Source organism: Peromyscus maniculatus, chromosome 1 (genome assembly GCF_049852395.1).
Source record: "Peromyscus maniculatus bairdii isolate BWxNUB_F1_BW_parent chromosome 1, HU_Pman_BW_mat_3.1, whole genome shotgun sequence".
In the NCBI taxonomy this organism is placed as follows: domain Eukaryota; kingdom Metazoa; phylum Chordata; class Mammalia; order Rodentia; family Cricetidae; genus Peromyscus; species Peromyscus maniculatus.
This window is the reverse complement of record NC_134852.1, coordinates 35,141,937-35,166,500: the sequence shown is the minus strand read 5'-3', so window position 1 is coordinate 35,166,500 and position 24,564 is coordinate 35,141,937. Positions and strand designations below refer to the sequence as shown.

Sequence of the window (24,564 nt, the reverse complement as noted above, 5' to 3'; positions counted from 1 at the left end):
CTAGTAAACAAATTAGAAGGTGCCTTAGGCAGGTGAAGTAAAACAGAGACACATCTTTACGCAGTATACAAAAATATTATCCCAACAGTGGTCCATGCTGGAGATCCTGGTCTAGAGAGACTGAGGCAGGAGGATGGTGAGTTCAAGGCCAACCCGTGCTATAAAATAAAATCCTATGTCAATAAATGAATAAATAAGTAAAAATAAAGTATCTGAGGTATAGCTCACATTACAAGATGGTATATAAAGGGAAACAAAAATCATCCAAGCGTAGTGTTCATGCTTGTCATCCCTGAATTTGGGAGGATTGAGAGTTTAAGGCCAGCCTTAAAGCATGTTCAAAGCTAGCCTGGAGTGCATGAGGAAAAAAAGCAGGAAGGAAGGAAAGAAAGACAGGAAGAAAGGAAGGAAGGAAGGAAGGAAGGAAGGAAGGAAGGAAGGAAGGGAGAAGGGAGGGAGGGAGGGAGGGAGGAAGGAAGGAAGGGAGGGAGGGAGGGAGGGAGGGAGGGAGGGAGGGGGGAAGGAAGGGGGCCGGAGAGATGGCTCAGTGGAGTGGCCAGGGTATCTGGTATAAGCCGGATTCAATCCCTGGGATTCAAATCCCATTTGGTAGAGGGAAAGAATTAACCTCACAGATTGTCTTCTGACCTCTCCAAATGCAGACTGTGGCACATGCATGTTCTGGCACTCGTGTTCCCTCACTCCTCCCCGAAAAAGAAGAAAGAAGGGATGGAGGGATGGCGGGACAAGGAGAGGGGTGGAGAAATGCTTATCGGGTAAGGGTAACGGTGCTTGCTACCAAGCCAGATGATCTGATTTTGATCCCCAGACCCGCATGATGAAAGGAGAGAACTGACAACCACAAGTTGTGTGAACACACATAAACACACACACACACACACACACACACACACACACACACACACACACACACACACACATACACCCCACACGTGGCAAGATCCTTAAAGGTTTCCCTTTTCTGAAGTAAAGCAGAGAATGGACACCCCCGCTAACCGCTCGCCGATATTCTCACTCTGATGGAGCGGTGGCTTTGGGCATCCCTGTCTTCAGGGGTTGCACAGTCTCCCCTGTGCCTCCTCTTCTCCACCTCTCACAGCTGTCAGATGCCACTGTATTCCTTCTTCGTGTTGGCCAGGCAAGCACTCTACCCCTGAGCTAAGTCTTCAGCCGCTGCCATCTTGTTTTTTCCCCAATTATCTTCCCAGTGCATCTCCCTTTCCTGGCTCTTACAGTTTCTGCCTTGGTCTGGCCTCATCCTCGCTCTCCAGGGTCTCTTCCCCAATCTTGTAGAGCCTCTGACTGTCCTCTTGCCCTTTCTGATGAACCCTCCATATAGTGGCCAGTGAAAGCCCTCGTGTGCAGCTCTCTTCTTTTGGGGTGGGGGTTGAGACAGGGTTTCTCAGTGTAGCTTTGGCTGTCCTGGAACTTGCTTTGTAGACCAGGCTGGCCTCGAACTTACAGAGATCCGCCTGGCTCTGCCTCCCGCCAGGCACAGCTCTCTTCTTGACCCTCTTCCTTAACCCCAGCCTGGCTCTCCAGTGTCCATGTGTGTCCCGGCTTCATTTCCTACTCGGAGTTCTGTGCCAATCAAATATAGGATGGATGGATGGATGGAGTCAGGTAGGACAGCGAGCCAGGAAGGTATCCCGTGAGGATGGTATCTCAGGAAAGATGTAAAGAGCGGGTGTGTTCTCACCAGCCACGCAGCAGCAGGTAGTGGAGGCATCCAGGCTGGAGGAGGTGCCTGGACCCAGTCTTGGGCCAGCAAAAGATTGGAGGGCGGTGGAGGGACTAGAAGTAGATGAGGGACTCCGGGGAAGGAGGCTGGGCTCAGTATTTGTTTCTTTCAGATGAGCGAGAGGCTGTGCAGAAGAAAACCTTCACCAAGTGGGTGAATTCGCACCTCGCCCGCGTGGGTTGCCACATCGGGGACCTCTATGCAGACCTTCGGGATGGCTTTGTGCTCACCCGGCTCCTGGAAGTGCTGTCCGGGGAGCAGCTGGTGAGGGGGGGGGGGCTTGAGGGCGGGGGGAATAAGGGCTGGGTTCTAATAGGGCCCTGGCTAAGGTACAGTTAGCACTAAAGGGCCGGGTGGCCAAGGGGTCCCCTTATTCAGATTGGTAAGGGCGGGCGCAGTTGAAGAGGCAGGCTGTTTTAGAGTGGGTAGAGCCCCATGGAGAGGCGGGGCTTTTTGGAGGCGGTGGGACTCATGGGGGTGGGGGGGAGCGGGTTCTGTTGGAGAGGTAGAGCCTGGCTGGAGAGGTAGGGCTCCAGGGAGGGGTGGAGTAGGCTGAGAAGCGAAGAGCTTAGAAGGGACAGCTGGGTTAGGAGGTACCAAGGGGCGCGCCTGTAAAGAAGGAAAAACTTGGAAGGCTGCATCAGTTGATGGAGTGAGGCAGGAGATTGCAGTTATGGGGCAGTCTGGGTTGGTGGGGTGAGGCCAAGGGTGTCTGGGGACAAAGGCAGTATTGTATGAATGGCCTGGGGCTGTGTTTTGGGGTCTGATGGAGCCCATCTCAAACAGTGTGGCTATGATGGGGCAGCGAGTACAGCGAAGGTCTAGAGCCCAGAACTCTCAGGGAGCTGTGAGGGGCGCAGCTATGTAGGAACAAAGCCCAGTGGCAGGAACTGAGCTACCGACAAGAAAGAGGAAGGGTCCTATCGGAGGGCACCAAAGGAAGGAGCAGGGCTTCTGGATGAGGGGTGTAGCCAGGTAAATCGCGAAGGGATGTTCATTTGAAAGAACAAGAGCGAAAACAACAAAACAAACAACAAACCGTCCAACCAAGGGCTTGTGGAGGTAGGGGGAATGTGAGACTGCATCTTATCCTATATCCCGGGCTAGCCTGGAACTGTGTAGCCCAGGCTAGCCTTGCACCCTCCCTGATCGAATGACTCTTGAGTCCCGGAAGAGATTGAAGGGGCGTGGCCCTGGCTATGAGCGAGGCAGAGCCCAGGGCTCCTCGCACTTGGCCAGGTCTCCATCACTCAATGCCCCCGCTGCCCTAGCCGAGGCCCACTCGCGGCCGCATGCGGATTCACTCGCTGGAGAACGTGGACAAGGCCCTGCAGTTCCTGAAAGAGCAGCGTGTGCACCTGGAGAACGTGGGGTCGCATGACATCGTGGACGGGAACCACCGGCTGACGCTGGGGCTGGTCTGGACCATCATCCTACGCTTCCAGGTGACCTCCCATGACTCCCCGCTCCCCCCGCACAGCCCGCTGCCCACCAGAGAGCCTTAGGAGGGCACCCCATCTACTCACAACTTCCTCCCCAAAAATTTCCTCCCATCTTCCAGGAACTCAGTAAACAGGTGGTGGAAGTGAAAAAGATAAACAATAATTGTGATCTCCCTTATTGCTGTAACTGTATCTACACTGTTTACACTATCACACTCTATCCTAAACGTTGACATTGAATACACACAGAACCCTTAAATTAGGTCACATTAATTAGCTCACTTTACCAATGAGGAAACTGGTGGTTTTTTAAAAAAATAATTTATTTAACTTTATTTTATGTGCATTGGTGTGGGAGTGTCAGATTCTCTAGAACTGGAGTTACAGACAGTTGTGAGCTGCCATGTGGGTGCTGGGAATTGAACCCGGGTCCTCTGGAAGAGCAGCCAGTGCTCTTAACCTCTGAGCCGTTTCTCCAGCCCTGGTGAGTTTTTAAAATTACATTTTAGGTGCAAGTATGTCCTCCAGAGCATTAATGTGGAGGTCAAGGGACACCTTTCAGGACTCAGTTCTGTCCTCACACCATATGGGTCTTGAGGATGGAACTCTTGGGCCGTCAGGTGCCTTTACCTGATGGCTATCTCAGCAGCCAAATTATTATTATTATTATTTGGAGTTTTGAGACAGGCTCCCACTTTGTAGCTGAGGCTGGCCTCAGACTCTTGGTGATCCTTGTGACTGCTGCCTCCTGAGAGCTGGGGTTCCAGGCATTCATCTCTACACCCAGCACGATGTTTTTAATATTCTGAGTTACATGGAGCTGCAGCTCCAATCAGGCAATCTTGCTACGGAAATGAACAGACAAACTCGGCTTTTATGGAGCTCACACTGTGATAAGGAAGACAGACAATACACAAATGTATAGATACACCAGGCATGTAGGGAGAAAGGAATATCTCTAGGTAGAGGAAATTACTCCCATTCCGCCCAAGATGACCCGCTTACGGGTCCTAGGTGGGGGAGGGGCAGGGCTGAAGAGGAGAATTTTTTTTTAAGGCTTTATTGAAACAAAGCTATGTAGGAAAGAAGATGATTTTAAAGCAGTTAAGGGATATAAAATATCATGTTAGTGTTGCTGACATCTTAGACATAGTGATCAGAAAATGGATGAAATGCTGATGGCTGAGTTACCTACAAAAATGGAGGGTGTGCTGGGCATAGGCACACTCAGTGGTAAAGCGCCCGCCTAGCAGGCGTGGGGCCTTGACCTCAACCCCAGGAGAGAGGGAGGCAGAAGATGCAAAGACATTGAGGTGGGACTAGCTTTGTCTGCTGGAAGTATCAAAGAACACTGGAGTTAGTGACCAGGAGGCAGGAGGAGGGAGGTGGAGATGATCTCAGAGGAGTTAGCAGGGCTGAGAGACCTGACGTTAGCGTCTAGGTTTTTTTTTTTTTTTTTTTTTTTTTGGTTTTTCGAGACAGGGTTTCTCTGTGTAGCTTTGCGCCTTTCCTGGGACTCACTTGGTAGGCGTCTAGGTTTTATTTTGTCTCAGATGGTGACAGACTACAGATTTTTGTTTAAGGCAGGGTCACTTGTAGTGTAAGTTGACCTTCAACCCTTTAGGTAGCAGAGGGTGATCTTGAACTCCTGATTGCCCCCACCCCCCAGTACTGAGATTACAGGTGTGTACTACCACGGCCAGTTTAGAGATTTTTTTTTTTTTTTTAAAGTTTATTGGTGTTTTGCCTTGGGTGTTAGGTCCCCTGGAACTGGAATCACAGACAGTTGTGAGCTGCTATGTGGGTGCTGGGAATTGAACCTGAGTTCTCTGGAAGAGCAGTCAGTGATCTCAACCACTGAACCACCTCTCCAGCCCCTGAGATTTTGTTTTTTAATCAAGGGAAAATATACAATCAAATCTAGAAAGATCCTTCTGGAGTGGAAGCAGGAGGGCTGGAAGTACAGCTCATTGATAGGGCACTTACCCAGAGTGCACCGATTCCATCTCCAGTGTCCTGCAAGAGGGTGACAGCCAGATCAGGACCAGGGTGGGATATGGGAAAAGAAGGCAGATAAGAAAGACCCTGGGGAGGTGGGTGTTGAAGCGAGGGGGAGGGGCTGGAGATGAGGAAATGCAGAGCTGTGGTCTGAGGGTGGGGGAGGGAGGGACGGTGGGCTGCCCTGGGTAGGGCCAAGAGGAAGTCTTAGCTCTGGAGGCAGTTTGATCTAGTTTAGTTACAGGTCTAGGAGGTGAATTGGGGGACACACCTAGGAGGCCACTGAGTCTGGGAACTCTGAGAACAGGCTGGGACCAGAGACAAGCGTGCATGTCATCACCAAATAGGTAAATGAGGCTGTGCGCGGGCATCACAGCTGGGCCCTGAGGCAGTGCGGATGCTTCCTTGGAAGAGTCTTGCTTCTCTGCCTTGGAATCCACATGCCAAAGCCAGCTCTTCTTTAAAACATATTTATTGTATTTACTAACATTCATTTTAGATTCACTCGTTTTATTTTATGTATATGAATACTTTGCCTGTATGCATCTACATTTGCACCACATACATGCCTGGTGACTTCGGAGGCAAGAGGAGGGCATTGAATCTCCTAGAACTCAAATGGCAGGTGGTTGTGACTTGGGTGCTGGGAATCGAATCCAGGACCTCTGAGAGAGCAACAAGTGCTCTTAACCGCTGATCCATCTCTCCACCCCTGTTATATTTATTCTTAAAATTATGTGTCTCTGTGTGGGTATGTGCATGTAAATGCAGGTGCCCTCAGAGACTAGAGGTGCTGGTTTCCCACAGAGCTGGAGTTACAGGCAGCTGTGAGCCGCTTGGAAGGTGTGATGTGACATGAACTTGGGTCCACAGTAAGAGCAGTCTGCACTCTTAACTGCTAAGGCATCCTTCCTGCCTCCCTCAGCCAGTTCTTGAGCACAGGACCCAGTCCTCAAATATCCCCCGGAGAATTTAACATCTATTATAGATTCTAAGCCATTAAAAACTTTATTCCAGGGGTGCGAAGACAGAAGGATCTCTGGGGCTTGCTAATCACATAGTTTATTCAAATCGATGGATTCCAGGTTCAGTGACAGACCATGTCTGGAAAAAGAAATTGGAACTTGACAGAGGGAAGCTCATGACAAAGACCTACCACACAGTCACACTTGAACACACACAGACATACACAAAATTTTGTTTAGTTATTTCTCCCTTGGAGTCCCTTCCATTCTCAGGAGTTTTTGTTTGTTTGTTTTTTATTTTTGCTTTTTTTTAACCCCCCCTCACTTTTCCATGATAACTCTGTTTGCTCTGCTAAAAAAAATATAGTTGGGTGAGGCAGTACACACTTTTAATCCCAGCACATACCACATATAGTTCCCAGCTCACAGCCACCTGTAACTTCAGCTCTAGGGGATCTTCTGCCCTCTTCTGGTCTCTCCAGACATTGCACTCACATGCATGTATATACACAAACACAGATGCACACACATATACATTTAAAGGGAATAGTTTTTTACTTGATTTTTGTTTTTGACAAGGTCTCATTCTGTAACCCAGGTTGGCCTGAAACTTGTGATCCTTCTGCCTCAGCCTTCCAAGTGCTAAGATTACAGAAGGAGATGTTTGTATCAACACCTGATGAAGAATGGAGTCTATTCAGGATTTGAGAGGAGGATGATCCAAGCATAGGGAACAGACAGTGCAAAGGCTCTGAGGCAAAAATTTATAGCTAATTTGGCAAAAAGGTCATCGATGTCTGTGTCAGAGTGAGCTGATGAGAGCAGAGTCAGAGACTTCATGAAAGGAAGGTTGGAGGAATTTTGCTTTTACCTTAAGTGAAACTGAGGCATAGTACTGCAACCCTGTGGCACAGGCCTTTAATCTCAGCTACTCAGGAGGCTGAGGCAGGAGGATCATAAATTCAAGGTCTGCATATGCTACAAAATGAGTTCAGGGTTAACCTGGGCAACTCGGATAGACACTGTCTCAAAACTGAGAATGGAAAAGAGCTTGCCTAGAATCCGCTAATAACGGGCTGGGAACATGGCTCAGTGGTAGAGCCCCTGCCTAGAAACTTCCAGTGAGGAGCTGAGGTGTGGCTCAGTGGTAGAGCCCCTACCTAGAATCCCCCAGTGAAGGGCTGGGGCTGTGGCTCAGTGGTAGAGCCCCTGCCTAGAATCCCCCAGTGAGGGGCTGGGGGTGTGGCTCAGTGGTAGAGCACCTGCCTAGAGTCCCTCAGTGAAGGGCTGGGGGTGTGGCTCAGTGGTAGAGCATCTGCCTAGAATTACCCAGGGAGGGGCTGGGGGCATTGCTTAGTGGGAGAGATCTTGCCTAGAGTTCACCAATGAGAGTTTAGGGCCGCGACTCAGTGATAGAGAGCTTGCTTAGCATATGGGAGGCATGTGATATGAGTTCCCAATGCCCCTCCTTATACCACACGGGGAGCTGACTGTGCAGGGAGACTAACATGAAGTCCACCACACTGGCCTAGTCAGGAGAGGCCAGTGGCTTGAATCAAAGAAGTTACCTATAAGCTGTTTGGAGGCTTCAGGAAAATAAGACCTAACTGACCTCTTCCTCCCCAGCTTATGGATGCACCAGTTCACTACAGAACCATCCTCACCTGAACCCTGCCAGCTTCCCCTGGCACCACCAACCTTCAAAAGCCAGAGGGGTAGGGCCTGAAATCCTGTTTGCCTGTTCACAGATCCAAGTCATCAAAATCGAGACAGAAGACAACAGAGAGACCCGCTCAGCCAAGGACGCTCTGCTTTTGTGGTGCCAGATGAAGACAGCTGGGTGAGCGCCCCCTCCTCACAGCCATGGGTGCCTGCAACCTTTGGGGTTCCTTTCAGGAAAACAGCTTAAGGATGAGTGCACATCCTTTGTAAAAATTTTTGTCCCAAACTGGTAAATTAGACACATCTCTGACCTTGGGGAACAAAAGTTCCAAAGAATTTCAAAAACCAAGTTCAAAGGCAAAGCTGGCAGAGTCCTTAGGAAGTGGCCGAGGAGCTCGGGGTCCAGCTTAGTTCAGAAATGGCTTGCGTTAGAGCCAAGACCCTGTTTGACCCCAGGACTTCCAAAAAAGAAACCCCCGCCCCCAAACAGCAATGCTGACAGAGGTAGCTGTCCCTGACTGCTCCTGTCTTTCTGCTCCCACCTCCCCCCAATCTTTCCACTCAGGATATTTAACAGGCACCTGTGTGCACCCCAACCTATGTCCAAGCTCTGGCCACCTTGCCCTGTCAGCCATCACCCCTTCCATCTAGGGCACTGCAGCCTGGGCAGTGAGATTCAAGATCCTTCCGCATGACTGAGACGGTGGGGTGGATGCAGGCTGTAGTGTGATCTCCTTAGACCCTCCAGCGTTGTGGTCTGTGAGGGCCATGGCACACACTCCAGAGCCCCCATGGAGGGCAGGGGTGGGGGAGAGGGAGGAACAGATGGGAGGGAGGTGGGCTTTGTGCACCTTATCCTTCCTGGACTGTGTCTTGTGAAGCCATCTGTTTCTCCCGTCTGTCTTTACCTCCGTCTGCTTTTCCTTGTATCTCTGTCACCCAGCCTCTGCTTCCTCCCTCTTTCCTTCCATTCTCCTGCCTTCCTGTCTCTCTCCCCTCCATTTTCTCCCTGCCGCTGTCTCTGTCTCATTCTCCCTGTCTCTTTCCCCATCACCTCTCATTTTTTCTCATTTGCTTTCTTTCATGTCTCTGACTTACCTCTTCCATATATACTATTTATCCTATCTGTCTATCCATCCATCCACCTATCCACTCACCCATCCATCTATCCATCCATCCACCTATGCACTCACCCATCCATTCATCCATCCATCCACCCACCCACCCACCCATCCATCTACCCACCCATCCATCATCCATCCATCCATCCACCCAACCACTCATCCATCCATCCATCCACCCACTCACCCATTCATCCATCCATCCACCTACCCACCTACCCACCCATCCACCCATCCATCCATCCATCCCACTCACCCATCCATCTACCCACCCACCCACTCATCCATCCATCCACCCACTCACCCATTCATCCATCCACCTACCCACCTACCCACCCATACACCCACCCACCCATCCATCCACCCATCCATCCATCCACCCACTCACCCATCCACCCATTCATCCATCCATCCATCCATCCATCCATCCATCCACCCACTCACCCATCCACCCATTCATCCATCCATCCATCCATCCATCCATCCATCCATCCATCCATCCATCCACCCACTCACCTATCGGTGAAATTATTTTGGCCACTCCACGTAGTTAAAAGGATATTTATTTAATGGCGTAACTCACATCCACCTACCCACCTACCCACCCATCCACCCACTCACCCATTCATCCATCCATCCACCTACCCACCCACTCACGCATCCATCCATCCATCCACCCACCCACCCACCCACCCATCCACCCATCCACCTACCCACCCACTCAACCATCCGTCCATCCATCCATCCATCCATCCATCCATCCATCCATCCATCCATTCATCCACCAACCCATCTATCCACCTATCCACCCATCCATCCACCTACCCACCCACTCACCCATCCATCCATCCACCCACCCACCCACCCACCCACCCACCCATCCACCCATCCACCTACCCACCCACTCAACCATCCGTCCATCCATCCATCCATCCATCCATCCATCCATCCATCCATCCATCCATCCATCCATTCATCCACCAACCCATCTATCCACCCATCCACCCATCCACCCATCCACCCATCCATCCATCCACCCAGCCACCCATGCACTCACCCATCCATTCATCCATCCATCCACCCACTCATCCATCCCTTGTTCTTTCTATGCCCATTGAATATCCACCTTTCTTTTCCTTGCTCCTATCCTTCCCTCTTGATTCATTTCTCCCTTTGTCTCCCCCTTCCCTACTCCCAGTTACCCTGAGGTAAACATCCAGAATTTCACCACCAGCTGGAGAGATGGCCTGGCCTTCAATGCCCTCATTCACCGTCACAGGTACCACCCTGCCCTGCTCCCTACCCCCACATCCTTGAGGCCATACACCTGTACATACACATACATACCACATATAGATGACACAGAAAACCCATCCCTTCACCTTTACCCCTTCATATACACTTATTTCCCATTGTCAATGTGCCTTTCAGCTTTTCACAGAGGTACACATACCCACACAGACTTTTGTTCAGGCCACAAACCTAGACACATGTGCACTTTGCACAGAGGAGCATCCATACAAATAGCCTGTGCAAATAGACACCCAAAGTGGAGAACTCAATCCCAGCTGTCTTAGTTTGCTTTCTGTTGCTGTGATGAGACACTGGCTAAAACCAGTCTAAAAGGGAAAAGGTTTATTTCATCTTACAACTCCCAGGTCACACTCCATCTCTGTGAGAAGTCAGGGCAGGAACACAGGGGCCGGAGCCTGGCACCGGGAACTGAGGCAGAATGCTGGTTACTGGCTTGTTCCTCATGGCCTGCTCAGTTTCTCCGATTAGATTGAGGACCACCTGCTCAGGGATGGCACCGCCCACAGTGGGCTGGGCCCTCCCACATCAATCATTAATAAGGTCAGTCTGATGGTTTTATATATATATATATATATATATATTTTTTTTTTGGCTGAGGTTGACGACTCTAGCTCGTGCCAAGTTGACAAAAAACTAGTCAGCTCCTGAGCAGATACCTAGACTGCCTAGTATTTACGAGTGAGGGGCTGGAAGTGTGGCTTAGCGGCAGAGCCTTTGCTTACAGAGGCCCGTAAACATGCACAGCCAGGATGGGGGCCTCATTCCTGGTGGACTGTCCACTCTGGAGTGTGTCCGCTCAGCGCTCTACATCCCCCAGAGCCCTGCTTCCTGGATCCCTGCACACTCAGGCACTTGTTCCCGGCGCCTAGTGCTAAACAGGCTGAGGTTTGAGTGTGCAGAAAAATGACACTCAACACCATAACTTTCCAAATGACAGGTTGGGGGAACTTCCAGCCTAGCGTCTGGAAGGAATTTGTTCAGGTGTGGCCAAAGCCAGTGCCCAGTTCTTCCTGGCACGTGTGTGTCCACTCAGCTGCCATCCTCACACACACATGGGGAGATCTGGACACCTTCTCTACAAGGAAACTCACAGACTGTGACTGGATCATGTTTACCAGCAGGTGATATTTACAAAATGTCTTCCGAGTCCTTTTAATATTCGACACCCTCAGCAGGACTTTGCTATTATTAGCCCCGTTCACAATTGAGGAAACCTACAGAGAAACGGGCACTCGGGCAGTGCCAGCCAAGGTGTGACCGAGCTGGGCCGGAACCCAGGGCTGGTTCCTGACCTCACTCTTCTGGCCATGACAGCATGCTATATAAGTATATATACCAGATATATATATAGTCTGCCTGTACGTGAATATATATCATATGCATAAATATACATACCCGAGCCAGCCTGGTCTACATAGTAAATTCTAGGACAACCAGGGTTACAAAGAGAAACCCTATTTCAAAAATCCAAACAAATAAATAAGCAGATAAATAAATAAATAAACAGATAAATAAATAAATAAATACACCAGAAGGTCCCTTGACACCAAGGCTGAAGGCCTGAGTACATGTGCCCTGACTATGTAATGCTGTGTACAAATATATCCAAGCAGGCATGGGGGTACCATGTGTACCCATGCTCCCATGCGACACACACAGGGCTGTACAGATTCGTCTTGCCAGAAGATCCCACAGACTTACACAGGAAAGCATCCTGTGGGCTCATCACTCCAAGCTTCCATGGACAGAGCCACTAGTCTGTGCACACACCCTGGCCCAGTGATAAATACACATGAATACATGTTCACACATGCCCTAACAAACAATGCATGCCCCAGGCACGTGCTTGCCTGGTCCCGTAGCACATACACTTTTCCTCTTTGGCTGGGTTGTGCCCCTCACCTGGGTGGGGCTCAGGTAAAGACGTCCTTTTACCTGCTTGCCCACTGGCCCTGGAGCCTGCCTGCTGCCCGCCTGCTCTGTGCCCCTGCCCAGGCCTGATCTTGTGGACTTCAGCAAACTCACCAAGTCCAACGCCAACTACAACCTGCAGAGAGCTTTCCGCACAGCCGAACAGCACCTGGGGCTAGCACGTCTGCTGGACCCCGAAGGTGAGCCCCGTCTGGTCCCGTCTCTGGATCCATCCCAACTCCACTGTGAGAATCATTGCATCTCACCCAGTACCGCAGCAGAGCCCACGGTCATTCCAAATCCCACCTCACTCCCGAAGCCTTCCTTACCTCCACCACTCCCCTTCCCAGTCCGTATCCTTCTCTCTCCATCCTCACCCCCTCTCATCCCAGTAGAACCGCTCCTCTCCTCACCCCTGATTCCATCCCCAGTCCCCATCTTCTCTCCAGCCCCAGCTCTGAATCCAACGCCCTCTCCAGACCTCAGCAATGTCTCCGCTCCCCCCCACAACGTCACCTCTAACTTCATTCCTTTTTTTGTTGTTTTGGTACTAGACATTGAACGTAGTACCTGGTACTTGTTAGACAAGAGCTCTTACTGCTGAATCAATGCCTAAACCCTCACACCTGAATCCTAGGGCAGGGGCTCTCCCTGAGCCACACCCCAGCCCCTCACTGGGGATTCTAGGCAGGGGTTCTACCACTGAGCCACACCCCAGCCCCTCACTGGGGGATTCTAGGCAGGGGCTCTACCACTGAGCCACACCCCAGCCCCTCACTGGGGGATTCTAGGCAGGGGCTCTACCACTGAGCCACACCCCCAGCCCCTCACTGGGGGATTCTAGGCAGGGGCTCCGTCCACTGAGTCACACTCCAGCCCCTCACTGGGGGATTCTAGGCAGGGGCTCTACCACTGAGCCACACCCCCAGCCCCTCACTGGGGGATTCTAGGCAGGGGCTCTACCACTAAGCCATATCCCGGTTTTCTATTTACTGTTTTTTTTTTGCACAGAGTCCTTGAGCTCGCCATCCTCTTGCCTCAGCCTCCCAAATGTCTGGGGTGGTAGGGCCTGCCCTACCAGGCCTTGCTTTTACCTTTCCTCCTCTCCCCATCCCGACCCTCATATCCGGTCTCATTTCTGTCCTGATTCACTCATCCTCTGTCTGTCTCAGCCCCATTCCTCCCGCATCCTTGGTGGCAATCCTCAGTGTTCCCTGGCACCATCATCCCCCAGCCTCTGAGATGACCGCGCTTCCTTTTCTGCACACAGACAGCGCGGCTGGGTGGTTATCACAGTTTTCCCTTCATGCTCACGTTCTTTTCTTTCACCCACGTGCTAGGATTACTGAGGAGTTGTTTATTTGTTTATTTTTGCAGTACTGGGGATTAAACCTCAGGACTTGTACAAGCTAGGCAAAGTGTTCTACCATGGAGTCACATCCCAGCCTGCCAACTCTGCTTTATTTATTCATTCATTCGTTTGTTTGTTTGTTTATTTATTTATGGTTTTTGAGACAAGGTTTCTCTGTGTAACCCTGGTGGTCCTGGAACTTGCTCTGTATTTTATTTATTTATTTATTTATTTATTTATTTATTTATTTATTTATTTATTTATGGTTTTTGAGACAGGGTTTCTCTGTGTAGCTCTGGCTGTCCTGGAACTTGCTCTGAGACAAGGCTGGCCTCGAACTCACAGAGATCTGCCTGCTTCTGCCTCCCAAATGCTGGGATTAAAGGCGTGCGCCACCACCATGCCTAGCATTAAGTCCAGCTTTACTGTGTTTTGAAGAGCTGTAAATGAAAGCTCATTTGAAGTCACTTACTGTGTCATAGTTTTATTTCTCTTGCTCTAATTACATACCCTGACAAGAAGCAACTTAGAGGAGAATGGGTTTATTTTTAGCTTATGGTACCAGGTTGCAGTCCATCATTGTGGGGAAGATAAAGTGCGAGGCACATACAATAGCCAGACATGTGACGCCCATAGTCAAAAGAGGAGAGAAATGCACCTGTATTCACTTGCTTGTCTGTGATTTCTCTACTCTTGCATAGTTCAGGCCCCCTTGCCTAGGGAATGATGCCTCCAACAGTGGGCTGGGCCTTCCTCTGTCAATTAACTTAATTAAGACCATCCTTCACAGACATGCACACCACCAACTGAAACTAACCATCACCCCCACCATATGTTGAAAAGCAGAAACATGGTCTCAGCAAGTCGACGCTGTGTCTGATAGCAGTATTCTGCTCTCAGTGCCCGAACATAATAGATGTCAGTGGGTGTCGGTTTCATGACGCAGCAAAGATTCCTGTGGGCTGGGTGTAGTGGCACATGGCTGTAACGCCAGGACTTGGGAGACTGGGTCAGGAGGATGAAGAGTTGAAAGCCAACCCACGCTTCACAGTGAGACCTTGTCTCTGTGCATTCGATACTTATGTTTAAGTAACATCAGAATTTGTTGAGTGTCTCATTTGTGGCTATTTATTATTTTTTAAAAATAAAAATTTTGTTTCCTTTTTAGGTGTGTGTGTGTGTGTGTGTCTGTGTCTGGGTATGTGGCTATGTTTCCAGGTGCCTATGGAGCCAGAAGCATTGGGTCCCCTGGAGCTGGAGGAGTTAAAGGCAGTTTGAGCTGTCCTGTGTGGATGCTGGGAACTGAACTCCAATCCTCTGCAAGAGCAGTATGGCCTCTTTTAACTGCTAAGCCACCTCTCTGGCCCCACCCCCAGCCCTTCTTTCTTTGTATTGATGTTTGAGACTGGATAGCTGACCTCTATGTAGCCAAGGCTGGCCTTGGGTCCCTGCTCCTCCTGCCTCCACGTCCTGAGTGCTAGGAGTACAGGTGTGTACTGCCACACCTGGCATGTTCTTTGTAAGTTGTCTCATGTTCCTGGGAGGCAGGGATCGAGATTGTCCTCACTGTAACAGTGGGAGAAACTGAGGCTCAGAGAAGTTAGGGCCATTTCCTGAGAACACACAGCAAGTAAGATGTTAAGCTGAGATTCAAACATATGCTACTGTTGAAGCCTGAGTCCTTAGTGTCAAACCTCGAGCATCATACACTTGGTTAGTGCTTCTGGAGTGGCATCTGAGTGCTAGGCATGGCAGAGACTGTGGAGAAAAAGACAGGCCTAGATATCTCCACAGAGTGTGGTCTCAGCTTAATCCCAAGTCCTGATGCCTTCCAAGGAGGAAATGAGAAACTGTATGAGGCTGGGGATGTAGCTCGGTTGTTGATCACTTGACTAGCAGGTGCAGGTCCATGAGTTGGAACATACACAGACAGAGACACACACAGACACACACACAGAGACACACAGACACACATATACACACACCTAGACATAGATACCCATAGACACACACACACATACACAGACACACACAGAGACATGGACACCCACAGACACACACAGAGACACACACACAGGCACACATACACAGAAACATACACAGACACACACAAAGAGACACATACAAACACAGACACACATGTAGAGACACATACAAATACACAGACACACATACACAGACACACACACACACACACACACACACACACACACACACACACACAGGATGTTATGAGAGAGAATGATGAGAGAAAATGAGGTAAAGAATTCGGATCCAGGCAGGATGAAAGCTTGTGTGAGCAAATTTGAATTGAGCTGTGAGTAAAAGTTACACATACAGAGGGAGAATGGTATCGAGGAGGAAAGAAAGGATATGCATGAGGGCTGAGGTGGTAGGCATTGGTAGGATGGTGTTCAAAAGAATTACAGGGGCCAGTGAGACAGTTCACCTGGCAAAGGTGCTGCCACTGGGCCTGACAGCGTGAGCGCCACACGGTAGAAGGAGATAACCAGTCCCGCATGGCGCATAATTAACTAATCAATTTAATGTGGTTAAAAAGAAACAATTATAGATAATTTATCTATGGTTATGTGTCAGACACTGTTTAATCCCATGAATAGAAGATCCCCACTGGGCAGATTAAAAACCAAAACAAAACTCCGGAGGAGGTGGAGTTTGGGAGGCAGAAGCAGGTGGATCTCTGTGAGTACAGAACTACCCTGGTCTACAAAGCAAGTTCCAAGCATGCTGGACCACACAGTAAGACTTGTCAAAAAAAGCAAGCGAGCGAGCGAGCGAGCGAGCGAGCAAGGAAGGAAGGAAGGAAAGAAGGAAGGAAGGAAGGAAGGAAGGAAGGAAGGAAGGAAGGAAGGAAGGAAGGAAGGAAGGAAGAGGTTGTAGAGATGGCGGTTAAGAGCACTGACTTACTGACTTCTCTTCCAGAGGACCTGGGTTCAATTCCCACATGGCAGCTCACCACTGTCTGTAACTCCAGTTCCCTGGGATCAGACACCCTCACACAGACATACATGCAGGCAAAACACCAATGTACATAAAATAAAATTTAAAAATTACCCCCCCAAAAGAGGACCCAGGTTTTATGCCCTGCTCCCAAATGGTTCACAGCTGTAAGTTAAGCATAGGGCATCCAATGCTCTCTCCTGGCATCTGTGGGCACTGTATAGCACATGTGATACACAGACATACATGTAGGCAGTACACTCAGACATATAAATAAAAATAAAGTTTAAAAATGTTAAGAAAAAATAGCCAGTCTGTGGTGCTGTACACCCTTAACTCAGCACTTGGGAGGCAGAGGCAGGTGGATCTCTGAGTTCCAGGCCAGCCTGGTCTACAGAGTGAGTTCCAGGAAAGCCAGGACTACACAGAGAAACCCTGTTTTGGAAAAACCAAAAAGAAAAAAAAAAACAGAAAAAGAAAAAACCTGCCTCCCCAAATTACTATTAGAAAAAAAGAAACAAAGAAAGAAAGGAAAAGAAAAAGAAAACCAGAAATAAAGAGATGGTCCAGTGGCTAAGAGCCTGACTGATCTTGGCAAGGATTGGGGTTCAGTTCCCAGCACCCATGTGGCAACTCACGACCATCTGTAACTGTAGCTCCAGAGGATTTGGTGCCCTCTTCTGGCCTGCAACAACACTGTCCACACATGGTGCAGTCACACGCAGGCAGAACACCCATTACAAAAAATGGTAAAATAATCTTTTTAACTAAAAAAAATTTAAAGAGAAAAAGAAAGCACCAACATTTGAGGACCAGAGAGGTTGTTTTGCCTGAGGCCACACAGATGGTCAGAAACTCCACCGTGTTCTTTCAATCCCCTCTCCCGCCAGATGTGAACATGGAGGCTCCAGATGAGAAGTCCATCATCACCTATGTGGTCTCCTTCTACCACTACTTCTCCAAGATGAAGGCTCTGGCTGTGGAGGGAAAGCGCATTGGGAAGGTAGGAGGGAGCCGAGGAATGGGGGAGGGCGGAGACTTCAGGAACCCCTGCTGGGTCTTGGAGATTAAGTCTCTATACTGGTACCCAGAGCCATCAGGACAACCCACCCTCGCTTTACACCAGAACCAGACCCTGTACCTCGTCCTTGGAAACAAAGCTGACGCTCCCTTTTTCGCTGGGTCAGGTCCTGGACCAGGTGTTGGAGGTGGACAAGATCATAGAGCGCTACGAGGAGCTGGCGGCGGAGCTGCTGGCCTGGATTCAGCGCACCGTGGGCCTCATCAGCAACCAGAAGTTTGCCAACTCCCTGAGTGGGGTGCAGCAGCAGCTGCAGGCTTTCACTGCCTATTGTACGCTGGAGAAGCCCGTCAAGTGAGACTCGGCTGAGGAGCGGAGGGGTGGTGCTGGGCGTGTGAGATGGGGACCCTGAACTCATGCCTCCTCAGGTTTCAGGAGAAGGGGAACCTGGAGGTGCTGCTCTTCAGTATCCAGAGCAAACTGCGCGCCCACAACCGGCGCCTCTTCGTGCCTCGGGAAGGCTGTGGCATCTGGGATATCGACAAGGTGAGTGCCCTAGTTTAGGTTTTTATTGCTGTGAAGAGACACCATGACCTCGGCAGCTCTTATAAAAGAAAACGTTTAATTGGGTTCAGAGGTTCGGTCTGTTATCATCATGGCGGGAAGCATGGTGGCATGTAGGCAGATGTAGTGCTGGAGAAGGAGCTGAGAGTTCTCCACCAGGATCGGCCGCAGCAGTAAGAGAGTCAGCCACTGGGCCTGGCTTGAGCATCTGAAATCTCAAAGCCTGCCCCTGGTAACACTTCCTCCTACAAGGCCACACCCACTCCAACAAGGCCACACCTCCTAATAGTGCCACCCCCATGAGCTTATGGTGGCCATTTTCATTCAAACCACCACAGTGAGGTTGTGGACTTAAGGGAGAGACAAGGTGGCATTATGGAATTGTAAAGGTTCCCATTATAGAATCACGGACTGAATATTTATTCTGCCAATCTTCCAGGGGTAGTATCACAAGAAGGCAGCAAGTTTTTTTTTTTTGTTTTGTTTTGTTTTGTTTTTTTTTCCTTCTAATTTGCTTGAAGGTGCCGTATATGCCGTGAGTGGCCTCAGACAGGAAAGCCTGGATCTTTAAACAGCGGACAGTTGTTGGACGCTAAGCACCTCCTCTTGTCTTCCTCCAGGCATGGGGTGACCTGGAGAAGGCTGAGCATGAGCGGGAGGCGGCCCTCAGAGCCGAGCTCATCCGACAGGAGAAGTTGGAACTCTTGGCTCAAAGATTTGACCACAAGGTGGCCATGAGGGAGAGCTGGCTGAATGAGAACCAGCGCCTGGTCTCCCAGGTATGAGCTTGGCCTTGGTAGGGGTGGAGGGTGGAGGGGCGTAGGGGGTTGAGGGTGAGAAGACCTCATTGCCCTGGGACTCAAAATGGAGACTAAGCAACAGGGAAGGTTGGTTTAGCCTTCTACACAACAAAAGAGGGTTGGAAGGGAGTCCTAAGAGATCGGTGAGGGGCATGGGTTCAGAGGAGACAGGAGAGTGAAGTTCATCTTGAGGGGGGGGGAATAGAGCCCCCTTAACACAGAAGGGAAGTGTTTAGCTAGAGTGAGTGAAGCTGGAGATTGCATCTGGTGTCCAGGGTAACTCAGGAGGCTATAACTGGTCCCCCAAGTATCAGGATGGGGCAAATCGGGTCCCCAGTCTCCAGAACGATGCAAAGGTGGACCTGTTTTCTGGGTAACAAGTTCACAGGTAGACATACCACAGAGGAGGACAGGACTGGTCCGCAGAGTAACTGGGGAAGGTGGGATGGTTTCTAGAGCAACCAGGGAGGATGGGCTAGTCTCCAGGGTAACAGGAGTAGGGAGTGGACTGATCTCCGGGGCAACTAGAATTGGTGTTCTGTTGTCTAGAGGAACTATGATGGGTCTGGTTTCCAAGGCAGCAGAAAGTAGGATTGATTTCTAGGGTAATTGGAGGTAGGTGGGACTGGTCTCCAAGGTAACAAAGGAAGATGAGACTGGTTTCTAAGGAAACTGAATAGGGTGAGGCTAGTCTCCAGGGTAACAGTGGGACTGATTTCCAAGATAACCAGGCATGGTGGGGTTGGTCTCCAGGCTAACAGGGAAAGGCAGACTGATGTTCAAGATAACTGGGAAGATGGGCTGGTCTCTGGGATAAAGAAGCTGTAGGTGTGGTCTCTTGAGATGGTGAGGGGGAGTTTCTAGGGTCATTCGGGGTCAAAGCAGCAGGTGGCTGCCTGAAGCAGCATGGTAGGTGTCTTTGGCCTGTAACTTCCCAGGACAACTTCGGATATGAACTGCCAGCAGTGGAGGCAGCCATGAAGAAGCACGAGGCCATCGAAGCAGATATCGCAGCCTATGAGGAGCGGGTTCAGGGTGTAGCAGAGCTAGCCCAGGCATTGGCAGCTGAAGGCTACTACGATGCCCGGCGGGTAGCAGCCCAACGTGACAGTGTCCTTCGCCAGTGGGCCCTGCTGACTGGGCTGGTAGGTGCCCGGCGGACCCGGCTGGAACAGAATCTGGCCCTGCAAAAGGTCTTCCAGGAGATGGTCTACATGGTGGACTGGATGGAGGAGATGCAGGTGAGGACCAGATGAGGGGTCTCAGAGTGGGGGTCAGGTGTTTGGAGGACAGGGAAGGATGCAGATTCTGAGGGCTGACACAGAGGAAGAGGTGTAGGAGGGAGAAGACAGATAAAGAGGAAGCCTCAGGTCGGGGGTGATGTATCTCAGTTGGTACAGTGCTTGCCTGCCCTGGGTTCCACCCCCAGCACCACATAAAACTGGGTATGGCAGTGCACACCTGTACTCCTGGCACTCAGGAGGCAGAGGAAGAAATCTGGAGTTCAAGGTCATCCTCAGCTACATAGAGAGTTCAAGTTAAAAAAACAAAACAAAAAAAGCCTGAAGTGGTGGTGCACACCTTTAATCCCAGTACTCAGGAGGCAAAGGCAAGTGGATCTCTGTTAGTTCGAGTCCAGCCTGGTCTACAAAGTGAGTTCCATGAAAGCCAGGGCTACACAGAGAAACCCTGTCTCGAAAAACAAACAAAACAAAACAAAAGGTACAGCAAGGTGTCAGCGGGTAAAAACGTGTCTGGTATCAAGCCAGTGACCTGATTCAATCTCCAGAACTCATCTGCAACAGGAGAGAGCCAACTCCCCAAAATTATCCTCTGACATCTATACAAACGAGCGTGTATGAGCCTGTGCACACAGTAAATAAGTAAACAAATGAGCGTGTGTGAGCCTATGTACACACAATAAGTAAACAGAGGAGCGTGTGTGAGCCTGTGCTCACACAGTAAATAAGTAAACACAGAACAAAACAAAGCAGACAGGTGAGAGGTGAAGCAGGTGAAGTCACTTACCCTGAAGGTCCTGGAACCCATGTGGCAGGGAGAAAATGACGTCATGGAGTTGCCTTGTCACCTTCACAGGCATATTTTGGCATGAGTGCCCCCCAACATCTTAAACACATGTACACACATACATGCACCACACACACACACACACACACACACTCACACACACTCACACATACACACACCACAATACACACACACCACATTCACATACACACCACACACACACACCACAATATACACACACCACACACACACACACCACAATATACACACACCGTACACACACACCACACAGACACATACACACACACCACAATACACACACACCACAATACACACACACACATACACACACCATAATACACACACACCACATTCACATACACACCACACACACACACCACACACACACATACACACACCACAATACACACACACCACATTCACACACCACACACACACTACATACACACCACAATGCACACATACCACACACACACACCATACACACACACACACACCACACATACACAGCACACACACATACACACACACCACACATACACCACACACCACACACAGAAAAGCAGACAAATGTCTGGCTACAGGGAAAACACCAGGGTAGAGCCAGTTTGGAAAAGAGATATCTACCGGCGATAGATGGAGAGAGAGAGAGAGAGAGAGAGAGAGAGAGAGAGAGAGAGAGAGAGAGAGAGAGAGAAAGGTAGAGACAGAGAGAAAAATAGGAAAGGGTGGGGAGTAAAGGGAAGGAGGAGAAAGAGAGAAAGAGAAAAAGAGGGAAGGTGGAGAGAGAGAGAGAGAGAGAGAGAGAGAGAGAGAGTGTGAGAGAGAGAGAGAGAGACACTATGGCAGTCCGTGGAGACAGTGAGAGGTGGGAACCTTCTGGGATGCAGGATGACAGACCAGGGAGACCATGACAGGGACGAGAGCTGCCCTAGTGTCCTGGGGCAAAGGCTGGTGTGCTGTGGGGAGAGGTGAGTGGCCCGGCGATGCCGGTGTGAGCTCAGTGCTGTCTCCCGGCAGACTCAGCTGCTGTCTCGGGAATGTGGGCAGCATCTGGTGGAGGCCGACGACCTGCTACAGAAGCATGGATTACTGGAGGGGGACATCGCAGCCCAGAGGGAGCGGGTGGAGGCCCTCAATGCTGCGGCCCTGAGATTCTCTCAGCTGCAGGGTGAGTCTGGGAAAGGGAGGGGATGGAGTCGTTCATGGTGGATGCTAATAAAGGCAAAGAGGACTCCTGAGAGATGGAAGGAAGGGACACAGGGAAGGAAGGAGGGAAGGGGGAAGGAGGGAGGGAGGAAGGAAGGAAAGAAGGAAAGGAGGAAGGAAGGGTGTGTAGCTAGAGTTTTCCTGCCTTGCCCACAGTCAGGACAAATCTTTGTCACCCGCCAGTCCCACAGCCGCTCAGACTCAACCAAGTAAACACAGAGACTTATATTGCTTACAAACTGTATGGCCGTGGCAGGCTTCTTGCTAACTGTTCTTATAGCTTAAATTAATCCATTTCCATAAATCTATACCTTGCCACGTGGCTGGTGGCTTACCGGCGTCTTCACATGCTGCTGGTCATAGCAGCGGCTGGCGGTGTCTCTCTGCCTCAGCCTTCCGCTTCCCAGAATTCTCCTCTCTCCTTGTCCCACCTATTTCCTGCCTGGCCACTGGCCAATCAGTGTTTTATTTATTGACCAATCAGAGCAATTTGACATACAGACCGTCCCACAGCAAAGGGTGGGTCTTCCTGTTCTTGGAGGCATCTAAGCAGAGTCTAGGATTTCACTTGGTTAGGAAGATCATGGAGGTACCAATGCCAAGTGGAGTGTTGGACCACCAAATCTTGTCCTGCTTTTCAATTATACAGAAATACATCACTTGTTTTGAACATTAATGTGCTAAGCCTTTCACAACTCAATCTCAGTTAACACCATAAAACAACATCAAATGTGTAAAGAGCTAAGGATGTGCCAGATGTGGTGGCACACGCCTTTAATCCCAGCACTCAGGAGGCAGAGGCAGGTAGATCTCTCAATTCGAAGCCAGCTTGGTCTACAGAGTTCCAGGATAGTCAGAGCTGCTACACAGAGAAACTCTATCTCAATTTTTTGTTTTTAGATTTATTTCTTATGTATATGAGTGTCTCGCCTGCATGTATGTATGTATGTACCTCATACCTGCCTGGGTGCCCTTGTAAGTCAGAAGGAGGCATTGGATCCACTTAAACTGGAGTTATGGATGGTTGTGAGCTGCCATGTGGGTGCTAGGCGTTGACCCAGGGTCCTAAGCGCTCTTGACCACTGGGTGCTTTTCCAGCCCCTCATGACTGAGCATCCCATTCATTCTTATTTATATAGGAGTGGGGACTTTTGCAGTTAACAATAGCAACTATTTACCTTGGCTGGCCGAGGGGATGTGGGGGTCATTGTGGTTTGCACAACCACCTTGATTTTGTCTGTGCCCTGGATTGATTGTGAGTTGGTTCGATTTTGTTCTACTGCACTGTGGTCAGGGAATGACCTCGTTGATGGTGTTCCGATACTTGTCTGATGTTTGTCAGCCAGCCCTGAGTGCTGGCAGCCTTTTCTTTGGTGAGGAAACAGAAGCCTAGACCACAGAGCTTGCAAGATGATGGGGGAGTTTCTCATCTTATTGGGCATGTGCTACCTCCTAAGAGTAAATTTGGGCTGGGGATGTGGCTAAGCATGCTGGAGGCCCTGGGTTCAATCCTTTGCACCCACAAACAGTGCGGTGGTGAATGACCATAATCCTTGCACTTGTAAGATGGAGAAGGATTTGGAAGTTTAAGGACACCCTTGGCTACATAGAGAGTTCAAGGCATTTGGAGTGATTTGACAACTTCCTATCTCAAAAAAAAAAAAAAAAAAAAAAAAAAAAAAAAAAAAAAGGAAGGAAGAAAGGAAGGAAGGAAGGAAGGAAGGAAGAAAGAACAAACATTGAGGGTTTTTTCCTAATCCTGTTGGATGTCCTGATCTTGACCCAGACTCCCGTCACTGTGTTGTCATGGTGATGATGCACTATGGATCCAGAACAGGCTCTTGATCGACCCCATCCCCAACCCCTTTTTCAGTACTGGGCACTGGACCTAGGGCTTTGGACACACTGAATGGATGGTCTGCTGATTAGTTGGCTCCCAGCTGCTCCCAGCTGGCCCTGAGCTATACCTATGCCTCCCTTTAATTTTCCATTTTGACACAGGGCCCACTAAGTTGCTCAGGCTAGCCTTGAACTCACGTGGTAACCCAGGAGGTTTCCTCAATAGCTGGGCCGACTGGCCTGGCTTTAAAGATATTTTTAAAGACTGATTTTACTTTTATGTGTGCGTGTGTGTCTGTGTGAGTGTGGGTGCCTGTGGAGGACAGAATAGGGCACTGAATCCCATGTGGCTGGAGTTACAGTCAGTTGTGAGCCACCAACATGGGTGCTGGGAACCCAACTCAGGTCCCTTTGGAAGAGCAACAAGTGCTCTTAACCACTGAGCCATCTTTCCAGCCCCCCCTTTTTTTAAATTTTTAGACAGAGCCTTGCTATGGAGTCCAGGCTGGCTTTGAACTTGCAATCTTCCTGCTCCCACTTCCCGAGTTCTGGGATTACAGGCATGCACTGTTGGCTGTATTCGCTCCATCAAGGA

At 49.9% G+C, this 24,564-nt stretch overlaps 1 protein-coding gene across 1 annotated transcript in view; it reads left to right on the top strand.

The window, feature by feature from the left end:
* Positions 1 to 24,564, top strand: part of Sptbn4 (spectrin beta, non-erythrocytic 4) — a 91,685-nt gene that overhangs the window by 14,310 nt on the left and 52,811 nt on the right. Inside the window, exons 3-13 of the mRNA XM_006995829.4 lie at positions 1,875 to 2,026; positions 3,034 to 3,207; positions 7,916 to 8,007; positions 10,149 to 10,229; positions 12,260 to 12,375; positions 17,378 to 17,490; positions 17,675 to 17,862; positions 17,937 to 18,054; positions 18,693 to 18,851; positions 19,811 to 20,113; positions 21,942 to 22,092. Coding sequence (XP_006995891.1) covers positions 1,875 to 2,026; positions 3,034 to 3,207; positions 7,916 to 8,007; positions 10,149 to 10,229; positions 12,260 to 12,375; positions 17,378 to 17,490; positions 17,675 to 17,862; positions 17,937 to 18,054; positions 18,693 to 18,851; positions 19,811 to 20,113; positions 21,942 to 22,092 — 1,647 coding nt within the window. The remainder of the gene's footprint in view (positions 1 to 1,874; positions 2,027 to 3,033; positions 3,208 to 7,915; positions 8,008 to 10,148; positions 10,230 to 12,259; positions 12,376 to 17,377; positions 17,491 to 17,674; positions 17,863 to 17,936; positions 18,055 to 18,692; positions 18,852 to 19,810; positions 20,114 to 21,941; positions 22,093 to 24,564) is intronic.